We start from the raw sequence: 20,007 nt of genomic DNA, 5'->3' as shown, positions 1-20,007 counted from the left end.
AGTTGCGCTCGCCTGCGCAGAAGGCAGCACAAGACAGATACATGTTCAGCGCTGGCTTGCACTGAATAATGGAAACACAACATACAGTTCCCATATTAAAATAAGAATGAATGTTTTACGCAAGGTAGATATAATAAATGAGGAATATGACCTCCAATAATTTAGAAAACAACAGCAGAAAAAGAGTTGAAACATTAGCATGATGTGACACTGATTTCTACCGCATTTGCCAGACCAAAGACATAAATAGAGAGGGCTCCAAACGTTACCTCGGTAACAGAAGTCAAATGTGATCTTCAATCAAGCATAATGATCAAACTTCAGTATGAATAACTGAGGTATGTACATTGTGATTTCATCACTTAAATAAAAATTAACCTAATGTATGAAATAAATTAGTAAAGAAGGCTTAAATAAGCTCATAAACGAACTATGTTCAAACTGAACAAGTAAACAACTGTGAAAATATTTGTTATTATAAAAAGCTGTTATTAATTTAAATTAAAAATCTTACTGCATGTATCAGTGCTAACAGAGAGCATTCTGAACATTTCATGTAAAAGAGTTTCATGTGATTCCTCAAATCAATTTGTCACTTCAAAGAGAAAAGGAAGCCTGCTGGTGGACCTATCTCATGTTTGTTGACAGTATCCTAGTGAAATGCAGAAGTGGTGTGGGACAGGTGGTGCTGCTTCTTGTGAAAGGCATGACTCAGATGTACAGTTCGTAGCTTAGAGCAAATCGATTCATTGCCAGTACAGATTCCAACTGTTTGTGCACCAAGTGAGTTATGTTGCCTGTAAATTCTAAACTGAAGTTTATGACTAAAGGAGGACAAATGCGAAAGATGTTCTAAATATTTATAGCTTTATAAAGAAAGACGTGGAGGGAAGTAACAATAAAAAGTAAGTAGAATATAGAAGAGAGTTTTTGAAAGTAGAACAAAGAGTAGCAGATCCAACTAAAGTGTTGTTGAGTACAGTCAAGAGAATTTTAGTAGAACAGAGACAACACAAGACTGCAGGAACTTCATTTGCTACACCAGTGAAACCAAGAAAGGGAAGAAGTGTGTAACCAGCATTGGCGATTTTGAGAAGTATGTTATTCCTTGCATAATCCATGAATCTTACATTCGTCTGAAAATAAATCCATCAATATATAAGTTATGGTTTGTGTTAGAAGAGATGATTGGTTTGATTGTAAAAGAGCTAGTCGTCAGCTGGAAGAAGACTAGATATAATAGAAGGGTTTTAATCGACAAACATGACATAGGATGCTTGCGAGTAACCTACTTTACAGCCATAAACAAGTACAAGGAAGAAGGCTGCACCTTCGTAAATGAAGACAAAACCCAAATACATAATAGCCATTCAACGTCTAAAGCATGGATGGATGATGGCATTTCTGGAGTACTACCCCATCACGAGAGGAGAATGACTGATTATTCTGAATGCTGGTGGTAGGAGAAGTTTAGTTCTCAATGTGCTGCTTACCTACCATCCCCACAAGGAAAGTGAAGACTACCACAAAGATATGAATTGTGAATGTTATATTCGTTAGTTGAAGGAGAACACGATCCTTAATTCAGTGCTTGCTACTGACAATGCCTCAAACCACAGCATGCAGAAAGACAAGGCCCAGACATCGAATTCTAATAAGGATGCCATCAAAAACTGGCTGCAGATTAAAAACATTCCATTCTGTGATTCGATGCTGAAAGTTTAACTCTTTTTATTTATTAAACCTCATAAGCTGTGGCACAATACAGACATGATTGATGACTGCTAGTAGATGTACAGTGTATGGAGACTGCCTCTGTACTATGCTGATCAAAACCTCTTAGAGCTCATCTGGTCCAATGTAAAACAGTGGTTTGGTGCAGATAAGGTCACCTTTAAACCTGTTGATGTTAAATGCCTTTTGCAGATAGAGATTTCCAAAACTAGGGGAAAGACACATAATTAGCATTTGTGACCGTTTGAAAAAAGGAAAAAAGAAAATGATTACCATGAGCAGGATGGACTAACAGCTGAGAGAATAGAATCTGTCATAATAACTAATAACAGTGACCGGCGGGATACAACAGGAGAACATTCCAATACAACTCATTGCCAGCTTCCAACAGATTACAATTACACAAATAAAATCACACGGATGTTCTCACCATTTAACTTCAAAACACAGGACAATTAATCCTACAAGAACTAATGTTGTCAAGCACCCAAATATAGTGCTAAAAAAATTTTAATGGATTTTACCAAAGTTTATATGCTTCAAAACATGCAAAAATACGTACTTGTTTCAGTATAGAAATGCATAATTCTTCAAGTTTTTGTAAACAGAACATAAAGGCCTACCGGGCGAGTTGGCCGTGCGCGTAGAGGCGCGCGGCTGTGAGCTTGCATCCGGGAGATAGTAGGTTCGAATCCCACTGTCGGCAGCCCTGAAGATGGTTTTCCGTGGTTTCCCATTTTCACACCAGGCAAATGCTGGGGCTGTACCTTAATTAAGGCCACGGCCGCTTCCTTCCAACTCCTAGGCCTTTCCTATCCCGTCGTCGCCATAAGACCTATCTGTGTCGGTGCGACGTAAAGCCCCTAGCAAAAAAAAAAAAAAAAAAAAAAAAACATAAAGGCCGTACCAGTGACACTTCACCAATGAACTTTTAAACCTTTAAACTCCAATTTGATGCAAGTTTTATTACAAATTGTATTATTTATACTCAGACATAACTAGTGTTTTAACATTATTGTATGTTGTTTTATCAAATTAAGGTTCTTCAGCAGCTGAAGGTGGCCTCTAATAGAGGCCGAAACCAGTACTGCTAAATGTATTAAATACACAAACAATAAATCAAGTATTGATTGGGTAGGAAATCCATGTTTGTAAGTGTGATTGTTGGAACTATGTATATGGGGCTAATGAAACTAATAAACTATGATAACAATGACTGCTCAGAGAGGGAGGCCTGCAATATCTATTTTTATTGTTACAACGGCTGCTCGCAGAGGGAGGCCTAGAATATCTATTGTTAATATGTAACAATGGCTTCTCATAGATCCTAGAATAATAATTGTTGTTGTGTTAAAATGCCTGCTAGTAGAACTAGGCCTTTAATTCGCTATCCATGCGAGAGATGTTTCTTGAACCATTATGTCCAGGTGGGACACATCACCATTTATGATAGACTTCCTATTACGTCTCAACTTTGCTGTAGGAAAATTTTGAAACTGAGTCATCAGTGACATGTTTGAAAGAAGAAACTAAACCAGACTTGATGGAGCAAGGATCAACACAGATAAACCCATCATTTGAATTAAGCTTTTTATCTGATAAGCTGTTACCTGATAGTAGAAATTGTGAGATAATTACTGAATAGATATCATCGAGTGACCCCCTTTTGAAGACACAATTGGGAGGTCCTTGGAAAAGCAGTAAGTTGCTAATTTTCCTTCCCATTTTCCATATTTTTTTCATGTTGGTTTGCTACATACTTTGTGTCAGCTGGAATAGTGCTCAGGCCCTTCTCTGCATAGTGTGTGTGAATGGCAACCGGTTTTGTTGCTACTTGAGATATAAGAGGAAAATTGCCAGTCTTGTCCAGATATTTTGAAATTCATTTCTTACCTCATGCTCAGTTTTGTCTTCAAGATATTCAATATAAATTGTGTTCATTTAACTTTAGTAAGATTCAAATTGATGAATTCAACTGACCATGGTTCAACAGATGAAATGCTTAGTGACAGTTAATTATATTGAAATCTTTCACGAGTATCTGACCAGTCATTATTTACTTCTGAGAGAGAGAAACATGAAGCTTCTCTGCAGTTCCTCTCCTTCATAAACACTAGAAACATCATCAATGAAAGCATGGTGTGCAAAGTCAAATCATTTCCTGTTGAATGAAAATGATGAAGTTTGTAGGCTGCTCTGCTGATGTATTGCAGTAGTTTAAACTAAATTACCCATAGTACTTTTGAATAGGAGTAAAATTATTGTGAATTGATAATAATCAAGACTTCAGATTCTATGGATTTAGAAAACAATTGGAATGACTCACCCTTTCTAGACTGAACTTAGATATGGTAGACAGTAATCAACCTGAAGGAACAAGCAAATTACAGGTCAAGTCATATAATACATAAACACAATGACAGACAGGGCAGTGTAAAGAAAAGGAAGAACTTAAAGAGAAGACAAGGGAAGGCGTTGTGTGAAAGTTTGGAGTTTGTTGTTTTCCTTTCAAGTTCAGCCTTTTCTGTTCTCTTTTCTGGTGCTGACCTATCCTTATGTTTATCCTATTATGCTTTCCTTTTAATGTTCCTATTTCCCGATAGGACTTCTTTGATTCTGTCCATTACATGTACTGGGTAATTACAAGTGATTCATCAGGTTTTGGATGAATGTATTTTGGAAAGTATTACATACAGAAAAGTGAATGATGCATTATACGAAGAACCACATTTTGAACTTTCTTACATGCCATTGCAAATGTTCTGTGTGTCCTTGTGTTACACGATACAGATCTTTGCAGTATTCAAGTTGACTCATACACATTCGAGCATGTCCCTGTCAATGATCACCAGTTCAGCAGTGATATGATTCTGGAGTTTAGCTAATATTGTTGGCAAAGGTGGTATGTAAACAATGTCTTTCATGTATCCCTCACCCACAGGTGAAGAATACACCCACGGTATCCCCTGCCTGTTGTAAGAGGCAACTAAAAGGGGCAACCAAGGGATGATCGAATTAGAACCATGAGACTGCTTGTAATTAGCATCATCACGCAGGGAAATCCATGGGTCCTGTTTACTTGTATGTAATACCACTATGTTAGGTACGCAATAGGTTTGTGATTAGTAGCAACAGTGTGTGCTTCTGCCTGGGTTTTACGGTACCTGCGATTAGTACCACTATATGAGCAACACCATGGGTGAGTGACACCATGGGTCTGCCTTGCCTATGATTAGTACCCACTGTCTGAGGAACACCACGGGATAGTACAAGTCCCTGTGGTTAGTAGACTTATGTGAGGAACACCATAGGTTTGCATTGCCTGTAAATGGGACTGCAATGTGAGAAACTCCATGAGTCTTTCTTACATATGCATATTACATTACATTACCTGTGAGTAGTACCATAATATGTGGAATACTGCGATTCTACGCTACTTTTGATTAGTACCACAACATGACAAATACCATGGTTCTACTTTTCTAGCAATACGTACCAATATGAAGGGCCAATGAATTGCATTTTGGACCCCTTTAGACTACAAGCATCATTGATTCAGCATTGTTCTTTAGAAACAGTTCCTTGGTCAGCAATACTATTGTTTAATGCTAGTTTCTGGTAATGTGGGGCATTGCGGGTCGGATCCACTGATTGTTTTAAATTCATATCCATCCATTCATTCCTCTTCCTCACGTTTTGAATTATGGTCAGTGGAGAATTTTTGGACTTTTACATTGTCATTACATTTTATCTCATTTCATACCATTAGGGGTGGATGACCTAGATGTTAAGGCCCTTTGAGACATCAAGCATCATCGTCATCATCATCATCACGTATCCCCCAAAAAAATCACAAACTGTAAAGCCAGGAATCTTTGGGGGCCATTTTAATGTTGCCAAATCATTCGGAGCACAACGCCCAATCCTCCCGTTTGGAAGTTCCTTGTTCAGATGGCGACACACTTCTCTATGTCAATGAGGTGGAGTTCCATCTTGTTAGAATATGAAGTTTGGGTTATCGTCTATTAGTTTCGGAAACAACTAGTTTTGCATCCTATCTAGATACGTTTTTACTTGTCACAGAGTTCCCAGGGTAAAAGTAGAGCCCGTAAATGTTGGTACATGAAACAGCTTAGAAGGCAATTCTCCTGTGGGGAATCTCTTTTATTCTTCAGTGTAACGTGGGAATTTACTGTGCCCGATATGCAGACTCACTTTTCCGTTTAGCTGGAACATTGCCTCATCACTGAACACGAGTTGGGAGGCAAATTCATCATCTTCCTTTGCTTCCAGCAAACGTTCACAAAATTCTAATCTGATGGTGTAGTTGTTTGGCTATAAATGTTGCAGCAGCTGTAGGCAATATGATTTATGGCATTATCGCTTGCACAGAATCTTCCACACAGTCGGTTGAGGAATGCCCAGTTCACGACTTGCATGACGTGTTAATTTCTTTGGGGTACGTAGGAATGCCTCTCGGATGCTTTGCACTCTTTTGACTGAAACATCTGGTCTTCCAGAGCTTTGTCCTTTACAGAGGCAACCTGTGTGCTTGAACTGTTGATACCACCACAGAGTGCGTTGATGGATTGGTGTACTGTTTTTGGAACGCACGCTGTATGGTACTGACAGATTCAGTCTTCTCTTATTACAACAAACAAAATACTTTCTACTGATTAGTTGCTATTTCGAAAACTGTTATCACACTGCCACCTTGTGAATCACAATGAAACCTGCAATGACATAATCAAAACTTTCAGATATTCTCTTTCAATTAGTACAAATGGATAGGTATTATGTATTTGAAACCATAAGATGTGAACATCTGATGAATCATTTGTATTCACCCTGTATTTTGACAAGAGAGAGAGAAATCGGCTGTGGATAGCTACCCTATTATTAGGCAAACCACAAAGTTTCAGCCTCCTGTCAAATCTATGAAGGAAATTAATTTTCATTGAAATCTAAGGAATGTTAATCATAATGATCCGAAGTATCTGTGGAACAGCAGAGGTGAAAGAAGGTGCGGGGGTGAACGGGCCTCAAAATATGAAATTAACGTTAAGATAAAATTTAACAAGGTTATATTTTCTTTTCAAAATCAAGAAATAACAAGCATGGCAGGTACAGAGTAGCAAGGCAACAAAGTACAATTACAGTATTTACAGGATTTGGGCTTCGAGCCCCGAACTCACAATTCTTGAGCCATTAGCCCAGTTTTACCCCAAAACAAGTTTCAACAGAGGGGCAGAAAACCCCATTCATGCCCAGGAGTACTTGCTCCAAATTACACAGTAAAGCCTCCTTGAGGCGCGCAGAAAACAAAATTTTCAAGAAAGAGCAACTCGCTCTCAAAATTTAAGCCTGTCAAAGGCCACACCAAATTCCACCTTCAAGCTGTCCTCTAAGGACATAAACACAGGGGTAAAATACCCAACCTACTGAGGCCTATTAAGTAAGAAAAGGTTAATTACATGGCCTCTAAAATACCAATTTGAGAGGAGGCGATCTGCACTCCTAATACATTTTGTTTAAAACCTATTTGGCACTAGGCCGTTAATGCAAGGGCTAATCCCATACTAAAGAGGTGACTTAGAAAGAAACAATTTACATTACGTTAAGGAAGAAAGGTTGTGAAAATAAGTTCACCTCAATGCAATATGAGTGGGAGCTCGAGAGGGTTAAGCACTCTCTATCCCAATATGTAGTTAAAACAGAAAGAATTGACACCAAGTATCTTTACATTATTAAAGGAAAGTTACATGGAAAAGGCTTCGGACCTGCCCCGAGAGTTAAACTGCTGAGCTAGCAAGAAAAGAAGTTGTTAAAAGGCCATTACCTTGTGGATGAACTGCTGCCCGAAGAAAGAGGCGCTTCCCGCCCCCTGCTACGTACTTTACACACTGAAAGATGTTACTGAAGTGGCGCGGAGACCCGAAAATCAGCAGTTTATATACTCTAGCGGAAAGTTCGAGGCGTTTCAGGAATGACAACACCCTCCCACAACAACTTTATTGGCTAGGGTTAAGCAATATATACCCTTTGGAGAAGATACACCTGATTGGTCATAAATTAATTAAAGAAATTCGGGATTGGCTAAATTCAAAACAAGGGGAAAGAAAGGGTTATACAGCCAACTTAAACAATAACAGAAAGAAATTTAACAAGGAACAAACTTTTGAAATAAAAATTTCTCCAAAAAACTGTTCTTTCACTTCGCACTAGGGTGCACCATTGTAGTTCTTCAGTAGTGTCCTCTAGAAGAGAAAGTTCACACTTCTTACTACAGGTAAAACAAAAATACATCAAAAACGACCCAGTTCAGAAACTTCAAAATTTCCAAGTAGTGACATCTTCTGAGAAACTTGAAAATTAACACATTAGATAAAGTTCAGACTTCCTCTAGTAGGGGAGTTTCAACAGGCGCAAAGTTTGAATTAGCGACGTGGAGGTGTACCGCCCGGTACAGACCTCCCCCCCAAAAGTCCCTCCAGGGGTGACACATGAAATTTGTTTGAAAACAAGGTGCAAGTTATGATGTTGATATGGAGATTAATTGCAGAAGTATTTACCAACAAATTTTCTTAAAATGATTGGATCCAGTTTCAAAATTCTTGTAGTAACTGTTGAAGTAATGTCTTTATGCTCGTAGAAGTTGAATTCAGAAGGAAACTTTTAGTTTTTAAGGTTGAGGAAAAATTTTCTAAGTCCACCAGATATTGCAGTAAAATCCAAGAAAAGGTAGTAATGTTGAACTGGAATGTCCATATAGCTGGATATGTACTTTAAACGTTGATAAGTTTGACGGCCAGACCAGCCGCCGCTGCTTGAGTTCAGAGGAGGCCGCTCGGACCCCTCAAGTACCCTGAGATACCGCTCGCCCGCACTATGAGAGGAGTAGTGGAGTTGAAGCACGCCGCGCCCGCGGCGAACATGCAGGTCGCGGGCCAGTTACAGGTTGTGCGCCGCACATCAGCCTTGGCCGGGAGGAGGACTCCGGCTCGCCGTACACAGGTTGGCCTCACTGGAGAAGGGCGGGCCCGTACCCTGCCTCAGGAGCGGTACGGCGCCGCGCTGCTGCGGGGGCACTGAAACATTAATGCTCGGCGGCAGAATTTTGTTGGACCATCATCTTTTTTGAGGGCACAGGCATTGTGGAGAGGTTGAGGGGCCAGCGGCGTGAAGATATTCATGGCATATATAAGCCACTGTGTGTTATGTTAGCAGGAGACGGGAGCGTGGTAATGGCCATGGTAAGGACAGGATGGCAGTTTAACTGATCGGGGGAGGTTTACAGAAACTAATTACACACAAAGGAAACAGATTCCAAGGGCAGAAGGCCTTAAAGTTGAAACCCCTCAAAAAAATATAACCTTCATATTTCTTTCAAAATTATATGAAGCAAGTTAACACAGAAATTACACCAGTTTCACCTGTGACAGGTGAACCCTAAATATCCTCTCGGTGGCTGGATTACTTAACAATAAGGTAACGGGAGTAAGGAAATCGAGAATGATACACGGCCCATGAAATCTGGGGGCAAGCTTGCCCGCGGGAACAAAATTCTTAACCATCACCTGGTCACCTACCTTCAAATGGGTGGGTCTCCGTCCACGATCATATCTTTCCCTAACCTTTTCATGAGACACTTTAAGGTTGGCTTTAGCCTTCTTCCAAAGATCTTTAATGTTATCTGGGTCTATTGTCTCAGGTAGAATGTCACTCAGAGACCAGAGGATAGAGAGCGGCGTGTTGGGAACAAACTTGAACATCAGCGAAGCTGGCGTAAACTTATGAGATTCATGAACCGCCGAGTTCAAAGCAAAGGCTAACCAATGCAGGGACGTGTCCCACCTAGAATTATCTTCATGATGATAGGCAATAAGCGCGGACCTGAGATTACGATTAACCGGTTCAGCCAGAGATGGTTGAGGGTAATAAGCAGAAGTTGTCACATGAGAGATGGACAGGTCAAAGCAGAATTTACGAAATAGATTAGATGTAAAAGCCTTAGCATTATCAAATACAATATATTGACACGGACCAAAAGAAGCAAAGATAGAATTTAGACAAGTAATGGTGGACTGAGCAGTAGCCAGCTTAGTCGGAAATAACCAGGAAAATCTTGTAAAACCATCTACACATACAAAGATGAACGTGTTGGCATTTCCCTTTGACTGGGGGAAGGGTCCTACATAATCAATATACAGGCGTTCCATGGGGCGCGAAGCCTGATGAGAAGACAACAGGCCTACCTTGGTGGACATGGTGGTTTTACTAAGCAAGCAGGATTTACAAGCCTTTACTAGTTCACGGATTTCACCGTCCATACCTTTCTAGATGAACATTTCACGAATCTTCTCACGAGTTTTAAAGATGCCTAGGTGCCCCCCTAATGGGGTCTCATGATAGTACTTGAAGATCATAGGTACAAGAACAGCTGGAACGACAACTTTCATCATCTTATCATGCCTCCAAGGGCAACATAAAACACCATTCCTCAGTACATAAGGGACGACATGTTCCCCGGAAGAAAGGGTTTCCATTATCGGAGCCAGCGTCGGATCTTCACGTTGGTATTTCTCGATATCCCTAAAGAGCATGGGAGCATCTGTTAAGATGGCATTAACATCAGATAGTATGGACTCGGGAGGTGATGAACTGTCGACCGGTTCATGGGTCTCAACGTCGTTGGAAAACATACGGCTGAGTCCATCAGCAACAACATTTTCGGTATCTCTGATATGCCTGACATCGAATTGGAAGGCAGAAATACGGATGGCCCAACGGGCTATACGACCAGTACGACGCGGCCTACCTAAGACCCAGCTTAAGGCTTGATTATCTGTCTCCAGGTCGAATTTGACATGTTCCAGATAGAGACGGAACTTTTCTAAGGCAAATAAGACTGCCAAACCTTCGAGCTCATAGATAGAATACTTGGTTTCTTGAGCCGATAGAGTCCTAGATGCATAGGCGATGGGTCGCCTCCCTAGTTCAGTCTCTTGAAGAAGGACTGCAGCTACCGCCGACGACGACGCGTCAGTTTGGACGATGAATTTCTTCGAGAAATCGGGCATAGCAAGGACAGGGGCATTACAGAGAGCTAATTTAAGATCTTCAAAAGCGGCTTGTTGAGAAGGTCCCCACTCAAATTTGATGCCTTTCCTACGAAGAAGGTTTAAGGGCGCCGCTCTATTAGCGAAGTTAGGAATAAACTTCCTGAAGAAATTCACCATACCGATGAACCTGGCGATACCTTTAATGTCCTTGGGAGGTTTAAAATCACGGATGGCCTGTGTTCTAGAATGATCGACTGCGACACCATCAGGTGACACAATATGCCCTAGAAATGACATGGAGGGCTTAGCAAAGGCAACCTTGAACAACTTAACAGTTAACCCAGCCTTACGAAGGCGATTGAGAACTTCTCGCAGATGATCTAGATGTTCTTCAAAAGTCTCCGAAAATACGACGACATCATCCAGATAGTGATACAAGTACTCAAATTTGATGTCGGAGAAGACCCTATCTAGCAGTCTAGTGAGTACAGCTACCCCCGTGGGGAGCCCGAAAGGCACGCGGTTGTATTCATACAAATTCCAATCCGTGGCAAACGCTGTAAGATGTTTAGACTTCCGCAAGGGGAATTTGATTGTAGGCCTGATTCATATCCAAGATGGTGAAGAATTTAGCTTTACGAAACCACGGTAAACAAGAATGAAGGTCGGGAAGGGGCACAGATTGTAACACCACCTTTCGATTGAGAGCCCTATAATCAATGACAGGCCTGAAGCCCCCTTGGGGTTTCGGGACTAGAAAAATAGGTGAAGAATACGCCGACTTAGAGGGCCGAATAATACCATCCTTCAACATGTGATCAATAATTGCTTTCAGAGCGTTCATTTTAGGTGGAGACAGCCTATATGGTGGAAAACGGACAGGAATCGAATCCGTGACCTCAATTTTGTATTCAATAAGGTCAGTAACACCAAGAGTATCAGAGAACACTTCTGAAAACGACTGACACAACTTACGAATACTATCAGCCTGCTCCTCAGGTAGATGTCTAAGGTCTGACAACATTTCATCCTGGGTAGGCGTAATAGAGGAACATGATACAGAATTACACTTCAATAATGGGATTTTACAATTATACGCAAATTTGAAAGTGTACGACCTACTCTGAAGGTCGAGCACTAGACCGGAGTGATAAATGAAGTCAGCTCCCAATATAATGGGGCAAGACAAATGCTTGGCCACAAACAATTTAACTTTCCATGTAAATTTAAAAATACGAATTTTGACATTTAAAGAGCCTAAAATTTCTAATGGAGAAGAATTAGCCGAAACATATTGGACCGAAGACGAACAATAGTCAGGAAGCTTACAAACAGATTTCAATTTTGAATACCATTCGGCCGAAATAATAGAACAAACATTGCCTGAATCTAATAGAGCTGTTATAGGCTCATTATTTAACTCAATTTTGAGAAAACGTACGGGTACGGGGGTATCCGCCGCAATCCTAAGACATTCTTTGGGGCCTTCAAAAGATGAATTTGAAGGCTGAATTTTCCCTGAATTTACGACCTGTTTACCAGGGGCTGAGCCTCGGGAAGAGGGATTAGTCGACTCAGCCGAAGCCACTAGTCATTTTTTATTATTGGCATTGGTGGAATTTGCGCCAGAAGTTGAGCAGGAGGGGGTGCTATTCGAATTTGGGCAATTCTTGGCAATATGTGAGAAAGCCCCACATTTAAAACAACCTTGTAATGAACCAGCTCCATTATTTGCCCTACTAGATTTGACCAATGGACATTTATTGCGAAGATGGTCAGGCGACCCGCAAGCATAACATTTACGAGGTGTGACTGGTCGGCGAGGTGGAGGCCGAGGATTACTAAAAGAAGGAGAGGGTTCTTTCGCGACAGGCAAGGAATCGGCGTATCTAACTCCTTCCGCTGAGACGGCCAATGCTTCAAGTTCAGAGAAGGTTTGCGGGCACGCCGCGAAACACAAATATGACCTATAGGAAGGCGAGATATCTTCCACAATAGCCTGTACAATCTGATCTTCAGGGAAGTGAAGAGCAAACACCCTAGTATAGAACTTAATATCTTGGATGAAATCTGCCAAGTTTTCATCCAAGCGCTGTACACGATAATAGTACTTCTGAATAAGTGAAGACCTGGCTCTCGCCGAAATGAAGTTAGCTAGCAAGTGGGCGTGGAAGTCTTCAATAGATGATTGCTCGGCAATGGCTCTTACTATTTTGTCTGAGAGAATACCAATTGCATAGGGATAGATGATTTGCAAAATCTGACATGGAGAAAGAGAAAAAACAGGAGCATGGTCCTGGAACTCAACTAAAAACCTTAAAAATGAAATTACTTCACTGGTGGTATTAACAGAAAACTTAGAGATGCCTCTGAGCAACATTGCTAATGGATGAGGCAAGCTGCTGAACCCAGGTGACATAGTAGGTAAAGGTTTAAGTGGCAAAGAAGTTAATTCAGAACGTACATTATTCAACGAGGTACGGCGTTCAGACTCGTTGTCCAATGGGGCAGAGATTGTTTGAGCTGCAACGGTTTTCCTATTGACGTCTCCCTTAGGAGGCTCTTCCTCGCTACCTACATTCACCGTGGCGAGTTGATCAGTTTTGGGAGGAACTTCCCCAGTTAACAATTGAGTAACCTTACTGGACAATTCCGAAAGATTTTCAAGAACCATACTAGCTTCCTTCCTCTGAACGTCATTCAACTTCAGAGACAACAGATCGTTAACTCTATTAGAAAAATGAAATAACCTGGCTTGCACGCGCTTAATTTGATTAGGAGAAGGATCATTTTCTTCAAAAAAACTAACTACAGATGCTAGCTCAGTAGTATTGTCGGTGATCGTGGAAAGAGAGTCGTCAATTTCTTTCTCTCCCAAAGTGGGGATGGAAATGGGCAAATCAAGGGACTCTCTAAGCTTGTTTGTGTCTACCGCAACCGTGCCTCCAGATTGCACATTTCTGATAGTTAATTCATAGATCAACTCCTCCTTGCGCAAATAGTTAAGATGGAGAACATCGCGAGGGCCGGGCATGATGACAGAACAATTTTGAAAAAGAAAAATAAAAAATTTCCAGCAACAGAGAAAATTGTTAGAGTTCGGATCAAAACAATGTTTAGCCGTCAAAAGGGGCTAAATTGAGACCCATTCAACCACGCTCTGCTACCACTTGTTCCGAGGTATCTCTGGAACAGCAGAGGTGAAAGAAGGTGCGGGGGTGAACGGGCCTCAAAATACGAAATTAACGTTAAGATAAAATTTAACAAGGTTATATTTTCTTTTCAAAATCAAGAAATAACAAGCATGGCAGGTACAGCATAGCAAGGCAACAAAGTACAATTACAGTTTTACAGGATTTGGGCTTCGAGCCCCGAACTCACAATTCTTGAGCCATTAGCCCAGTTTTACCCCAAAACAAGTTTCAACAGAGGGGCAGAAAACCCCATTCATGCCCAGGAGTACTTGCTCCAAATTACACAGTAAAGCCTCCTTGAGGCGCGCAGAAAACAAAATTTTCAAGAAAGAGCAACTCTCTCTCAAAATGTAAGCCTGTCAAAGGCCACACCAAATTCCACCTTCAAGCTGTCCTCTAAGGACATAAACACAGGGGTAAAATACCCAACCTACTGAGGCCTATTAAGTAAGAAAAGGTTAATTACATGGCCTCTAAAATACCAATTTGAGAGGAGGCGATCTGCACTCCTAATACATTTTGTTTAAAACCTATTTGGCACTAGGCCGTTAATGCAAGGGCTAATCCCATACTAAAGAGGTGACTTAGAAAGAAACAATTTACATTACGTTAAGGAAGAAAGGTTGTGAAAATAAGTTCACCTCAATGCAATGAGTGGGAGCTCGAGAGGGTTAAGCACTCTCTATCCCAATATGTAGTTAAAACAGAAAGAATTGACACCAAGTGTCTTTACATTATTAAAGGAAAGTTACATAGAAAAGGCTTCGGACCTGCCCCGAGAGTTAAACTGCTGAGCTAGCAAGAAAAGAAGTTGTTAAAAGGCCATTACCTTGTGGATGAACTGCTGCCCGAAGAAAGAAGCGCTTCCCGCCCCTGCTACGTACTTTACACACTGAAAGATGTTACTGAAGTGGCGCGGAGACCCGAAAATCAGCAGTTTATATACTCTCGCGGAAAGTTCGAGGCGTTTCAGGAATGACAACACCCTCCCACAAAAACTTTATTGGCTAGGGTTAAGCAATATATCCCCTTTGGAGAAGATACACCTGATTGGTCATAAATTAATTAAAGAAATTCGGGATTGGCTAAATTCAAAACAAGGGGAGAGAAAGGGTTATACAGCCAACTTAAACAATAACAGAAAGAAATTTAACAAGGAACAAACTTTTGAAATAAAAATTTCTCCAAAAAACTGTTCTTTCACTTCGCACTAGGGTGCACCATTGTAGTTCTTCAGTAGTGTCCTCTAGAAGAGAAAGTTCACACTTCTTACTACAGGTAAAACAAAAATACATCGAAAACGACCCAGTTCAGAAACTTCAAAATTTCCAAGTAGTGACATCTTCTGAGAAACTTGAAAATTAACACATTAGATAAAGTTCAGACTTCCTCCAGTAGGGGAGTTTCAACAGGCGCAAAGTTTGAATTAGCGACGTGGAGGTGTACCGCCCGGTACACATAATATCCATTATTAATGAGCAGCTACTCCCTGACATATTCTACTTGTTTCATTAACACTTCCTTTAATTTATACAGAAGATTTTGTACATTTTTGAGGGAATCCCTCAAAATTCCTGTTAACAGAACTTGCAGACTTTTCTTATTGAATTGAAGCCATTGGAAAACATTTACAGAGAGAGATTTAATTGTTCTGTGCACAGCAAGCGCCATACCAATTACATCCCTGTTGTTAATTTTGTACTTGACCGGGCGAGTTGGCCGTGCGGGTAGAGGCGCGCGGCTGTGAGCTTGCATCCAGGAGATAGTAGGTTCGAATCCCACTATCGGCAGCCCTGAAAATGGTTTTCCGTGTTTTCCCATTTTCACACCAGGCAAATGCTGGGGCTGTACCTTAATTAAGGCTACAGCCACTTCCTTCCAACTCCTAGGCCTTTCCTATCCCATCGTCGTCATAAGACTTATCTGTGTCGGTGCAACGTAAAGTCCCTAGCAAAAAAAAAAAAATTGTACTTGTGAGTGAAGTCACAAAAACACAGGTCATAGTGCCTCTTATTTTCTGTATTACTCTACTTTATGTATTGCTTTGCATCTTGCTCAGACCTCATAGTTGGAATGATAACAGCATCTTTCTTGGACTTCCTCTTGAAGACTACAAATTCAGTTTTTTGAATTGAACCTTCACTTGATGTACATGTTATGTCTTCATATATTTCAAACTGTTTTGTAATTCTAAAGCAGCCAGCTGTTCTTGATGTGAGTCTATAATGCCTGTTGTTTCTTAAGAGCTCCTCTTTGTGGCAGAAAGCAAGAACATGAGGAAGAGTCTCTATCTTGCCACAATCACAGTAACTTGAATTCTACCGGAAATTCTTCATGAAGTCTGACAACATTGCAGTTCTATCTTTGTTGTGTTTGTCCATTGAGAAGAAGATAGTCCATTCTTTGTGGACATCCAGGTGTTAAGTGTCTTCTACTCTAGAAAAGAGATGCACCTCTTCCACAATGAGGTTAGCTTTTCCACATTTAAATTTTTTTATGACACTGCTTTTTTTTTACATTTAACACTTCATCAAAAACTTAGGAAACCTGTCTTAAACTATTGTAAATTTCTTCTTTGAGATTTCTGGTATGTTGCAAAAGCATATTTGTATTGCAGATGAGGAGGTTGTATATATATATTTATATATATCACTGTATTGAAGAATTATGCCAAACTGGGTGAGATATTTTGGTTCAATATATTTGTTTTTTGTCAGGTTCAAGAGTGATGAGTTAATGACCTTAATTATACTGGAATTTATTTTATTCACCACTTTTCCTTCTTTTGATAAAAATTCATCATAAAACGTTCACCTGGTTATTTAATATTTCTTTCTCATCAATTATTGTGGATATTTATATACCACTCTTTGAAGTAAGTGATGTCTTCTTTAGTTCCCATTCTTAATTACTATTGCAGTTGATTTTTGTGAATTCAAGTTAAATTAATGATTTTTGAATTATGCAAATATAGCATTTATTTTATCTGCTCCTTCCTGTCTATTTATATATTTTTATTTTTGCTATGTTTTTACACTATCTTAATTTTCTCTAATTACGTTTTCCTTACAGCCTGTTACAGGTATTAAGGAAGAAATAATCATAGAAGAACATGCAGTTGACCAAATGGCCCCATGCTTCAAAGAAGAAAACAGGTAAGTACAGTTTAGTTGTACACCCCTAACACTAGCTCCATGTGTGGGCCAGTGGTAGAGTGTCAGCCTCCAAATGCCAAGCTCTCACTTTCCAACCCAGCAAGTATTTTAATCAAGAAAGGAAAAATTATCACGGAGGATAATGTCTTCAGAAGTATTAATCTATAAAGTGGAAACAAGGAAATTAATTCACAATTTACATGAAAATACAACCTTAAAGTTTTTTCTTTTATAGTTTTGCAGTATTATGTAGACTTCACTAGAACCTGTACATAATGCTGGAGAGGTTACTTACGAATTGTTTAAAAGGGAGTTTTAAAAATTGCATTATGTAAATATGTTTCACAGGAAATTACAATCACAGTTAAAAATACCAATTTATAACTGAGGAGTGTCTGTTCAAAGGTGCTATTTCCATTACAAAAAAATTGTTGGAAAACCTGTAAGAAGTGTATAATAAAATGCACATGGAACATACCCATGGTCTGGTATGGTACAAATTTTAAACTTTCAAGCGGTAATGACAGCGCAAATCATCATAGCCACATGGCTTCCTAAGCGGCCATGATGGAATATTTCAGCATCACATTGTAAATGTCTTTCAGCGATGGGTATGACGACTTATTCCATCATAGGATTCAAGATCGCTTTCATTTGTGTGCGTATATCAGTTTCGAACTTTGCATACATCACCACTCTCCTAAAACCATGTGACCGGGCGAAATGCTTTCGTTCTGCACCCAGCTGGCAGCCAGTGATTGTCGGCTGTCAGGCTGCTGTGAGTGGTAGATAGTGCATTATGGCAGGTGCAAGCAGAGCTGAGAAACGTCTGCGAGAAGAATAATTTTTGATTTATTTCACTGTGACATTTTGGAGAGTTATTTATCATCTGATAGTGAGACTAGTGTTGAAATGTCAGGAGATAGCGAGTGCAATGGGGAAAGCGACTCCAGTGAACATGACGGTAGTACTAGTGGTGGTATTCAGTGTGGTGTATGGAGAAAGGTAGGGTCTGAACGGCCAAGATTTACATTCACCGTGCAACCTGAACTGGATGTTCAAATTGAAGATGTAAATAATCTGCTAGAATATTTTCAATTGTTTCTCACTCCTGAATTAGTGGAACTAATAAGTACGGAAACCAACGGGTATGCTGAACAGTTTTTAGAAAGCACACCAACCTTGAAACTATATTTGAGACTGAATCAATGGACTGACGCGAATAAAGATAAATTATGACTTTACTTGCATTCTTTCTCTCGCAAGACATTCAACAGCTACCCGACAACAAGAGTTACTTTTCTCGTAGACAGATATTAGAGATCCCAACATTCTTTAAGCTGTTCTCTGAAAGATTTCATCTACTTCTCAAATTCTTGTACTTTGTCAATAACAAAGCTTACGATGAAGCCACATGTGGTCTGAAGAAACTCTGCAACTTGAAACCTAAATGGACCACTTGAATAGCAGATTCCAAAGTGTGTACACACCCAAAAGCAATGTGTTCTTGATGAGTCTCTTATATAATTGTATGTTTCCTGTTGCTTTCCTCACTGAGCCAGATTCTCTTTCCTTGCCCTTGGCACTGTTATCATTTTAATAGCTTGAAAGTGAGACTTTGCCTGATAAAAGTACTGTACTGCACAACATTTTCTCATTATATTTACCTCCCAGTACCTTATGGAAAATGTGCCACTGTGGTAGTAGCTACTCAAAAGAAATGTACCAGTTGAAATGTTAAGGAATTATATCCTTTTGTTCTGGATTGTACATAGCATTCAACCACTGCAATGCATGTGGGCAAAACAGATGAAAGTGGATGAAAATTGAGGAGTGTCTGTTCAAAATAATACTGTTACCATATGTTTTATTTTTCAGATAGTTTATGAATATGTATTACTCAAAATTAGCTTTGACAGACTGAAGAGCCTAACAGTTATAAAAAATATTTTGAATTCCTTGATTCCGATACTGAGACGGAGTTCGCGACTGAGCTGGTCCCACACATGTTGTATCGGGAGATCATGCTGGCTACGGGAATACCTCAGCATCATGCAGAGAGTTCTTAGAGATACGTGCCTTGTCTGGATGGGCATTGTCCTGTTGAAGAATAGCACTTATCATAGTGTCACATGAGTGGTAACACAAGAGGATGTCTGTGACATACGTTGTGCCATCAGTGTTCCCTCACTCGTAAGTGTTCAACTGTCAATATGGATAAAATGAAATTTATAGTCTGGAAGAGTTCCCTCAAGCACTATCAGCCATGAACAGAAGTCTTATGCAATGGCACCCCACACCATGATGCCAGGAGTAAAACTGCTGTGCCTCTTCAAAACATGGGAAGAATGAGACCTCTCCCCAGGTGGCTGCTGTCGAGGGTAATGCAGTACATTGATTCATTGCTGAACACAATGCAGCACCATTTATCAGCATTCCATCCTTCCCGGTCATGGCACCATTTCAAACGCAGTCATTTGTGTCGTGGTGTTAACGGCAGCCTATGAGTGGGTCGGTAATTCCCCAGTCTGGTTGCTGCTAGTTTCTGATCAATGGCATAGGATGACACAGAATGTTCCAGGGAGTCCGTTACTGGTCCTCAACTGGCAGACACAGATGTGAAGGGATCAGGATGTATTTGTTGCACAATACAGTGGTCCTCCCTTGTGGTGGTCAAACATTGTCGACCGGATCCTTGACAACAAGTATGCATGCCCTCACATTTCCATGCAGTCGAACATTGGGCCAATTCACATCTGAATGACTCACAAATGTGGATATGGAATGATTCAATGTGCAGGCCAAATGGAGACTCACAATGAGGCCACTTTCAATCTCTGACATGTGCCGATAACACTGTCT

The 20,007-nt window shown here is 40.3% G+C and overlaps 1 protein-coding gene across 1 annotated transcript in view; it reads left to right on the top strand.

Annotated features, from left to right (window-relative positions):
* LOC136874703 (zinc finger protein 708) overlaps positions 1 to 20,007 on the top strand; it is a 60,711-nt gene that overhangs the window by 17,076 nt on the left and 23,628 nt on the right. The window contains exon 4 of the mRNA XM_067148351.2: positions 17,063 to 17,145. Coding sequence (XP_067004452.2) covers positions 17,063 to 17,145 — 83 coding nt within the window. The remainder of the gene's footprint in view (positions 1 to 17,062; positions 17,146 to 20,007) is intronic.

This window comes from Anabrus simplex, chromosome 5 (genome assembly GCF_040414725.1).
Source record: "Anabrus simplex isolate iqAnaSimp1 chromosome 5, ASM4041472v1, whole genome shotgun sequence".
Lineage (NCBI taxonomy): Eukaryota > Metazoa > Arthropoda > Insecta > Orthoptera > Tettigoniidae > Anabrus > Anabrus simplex.
Note: the sequence above shows the minus strand (reverse complement) of the source record. Positions and strands in the feature narration are given on the sequence as shown.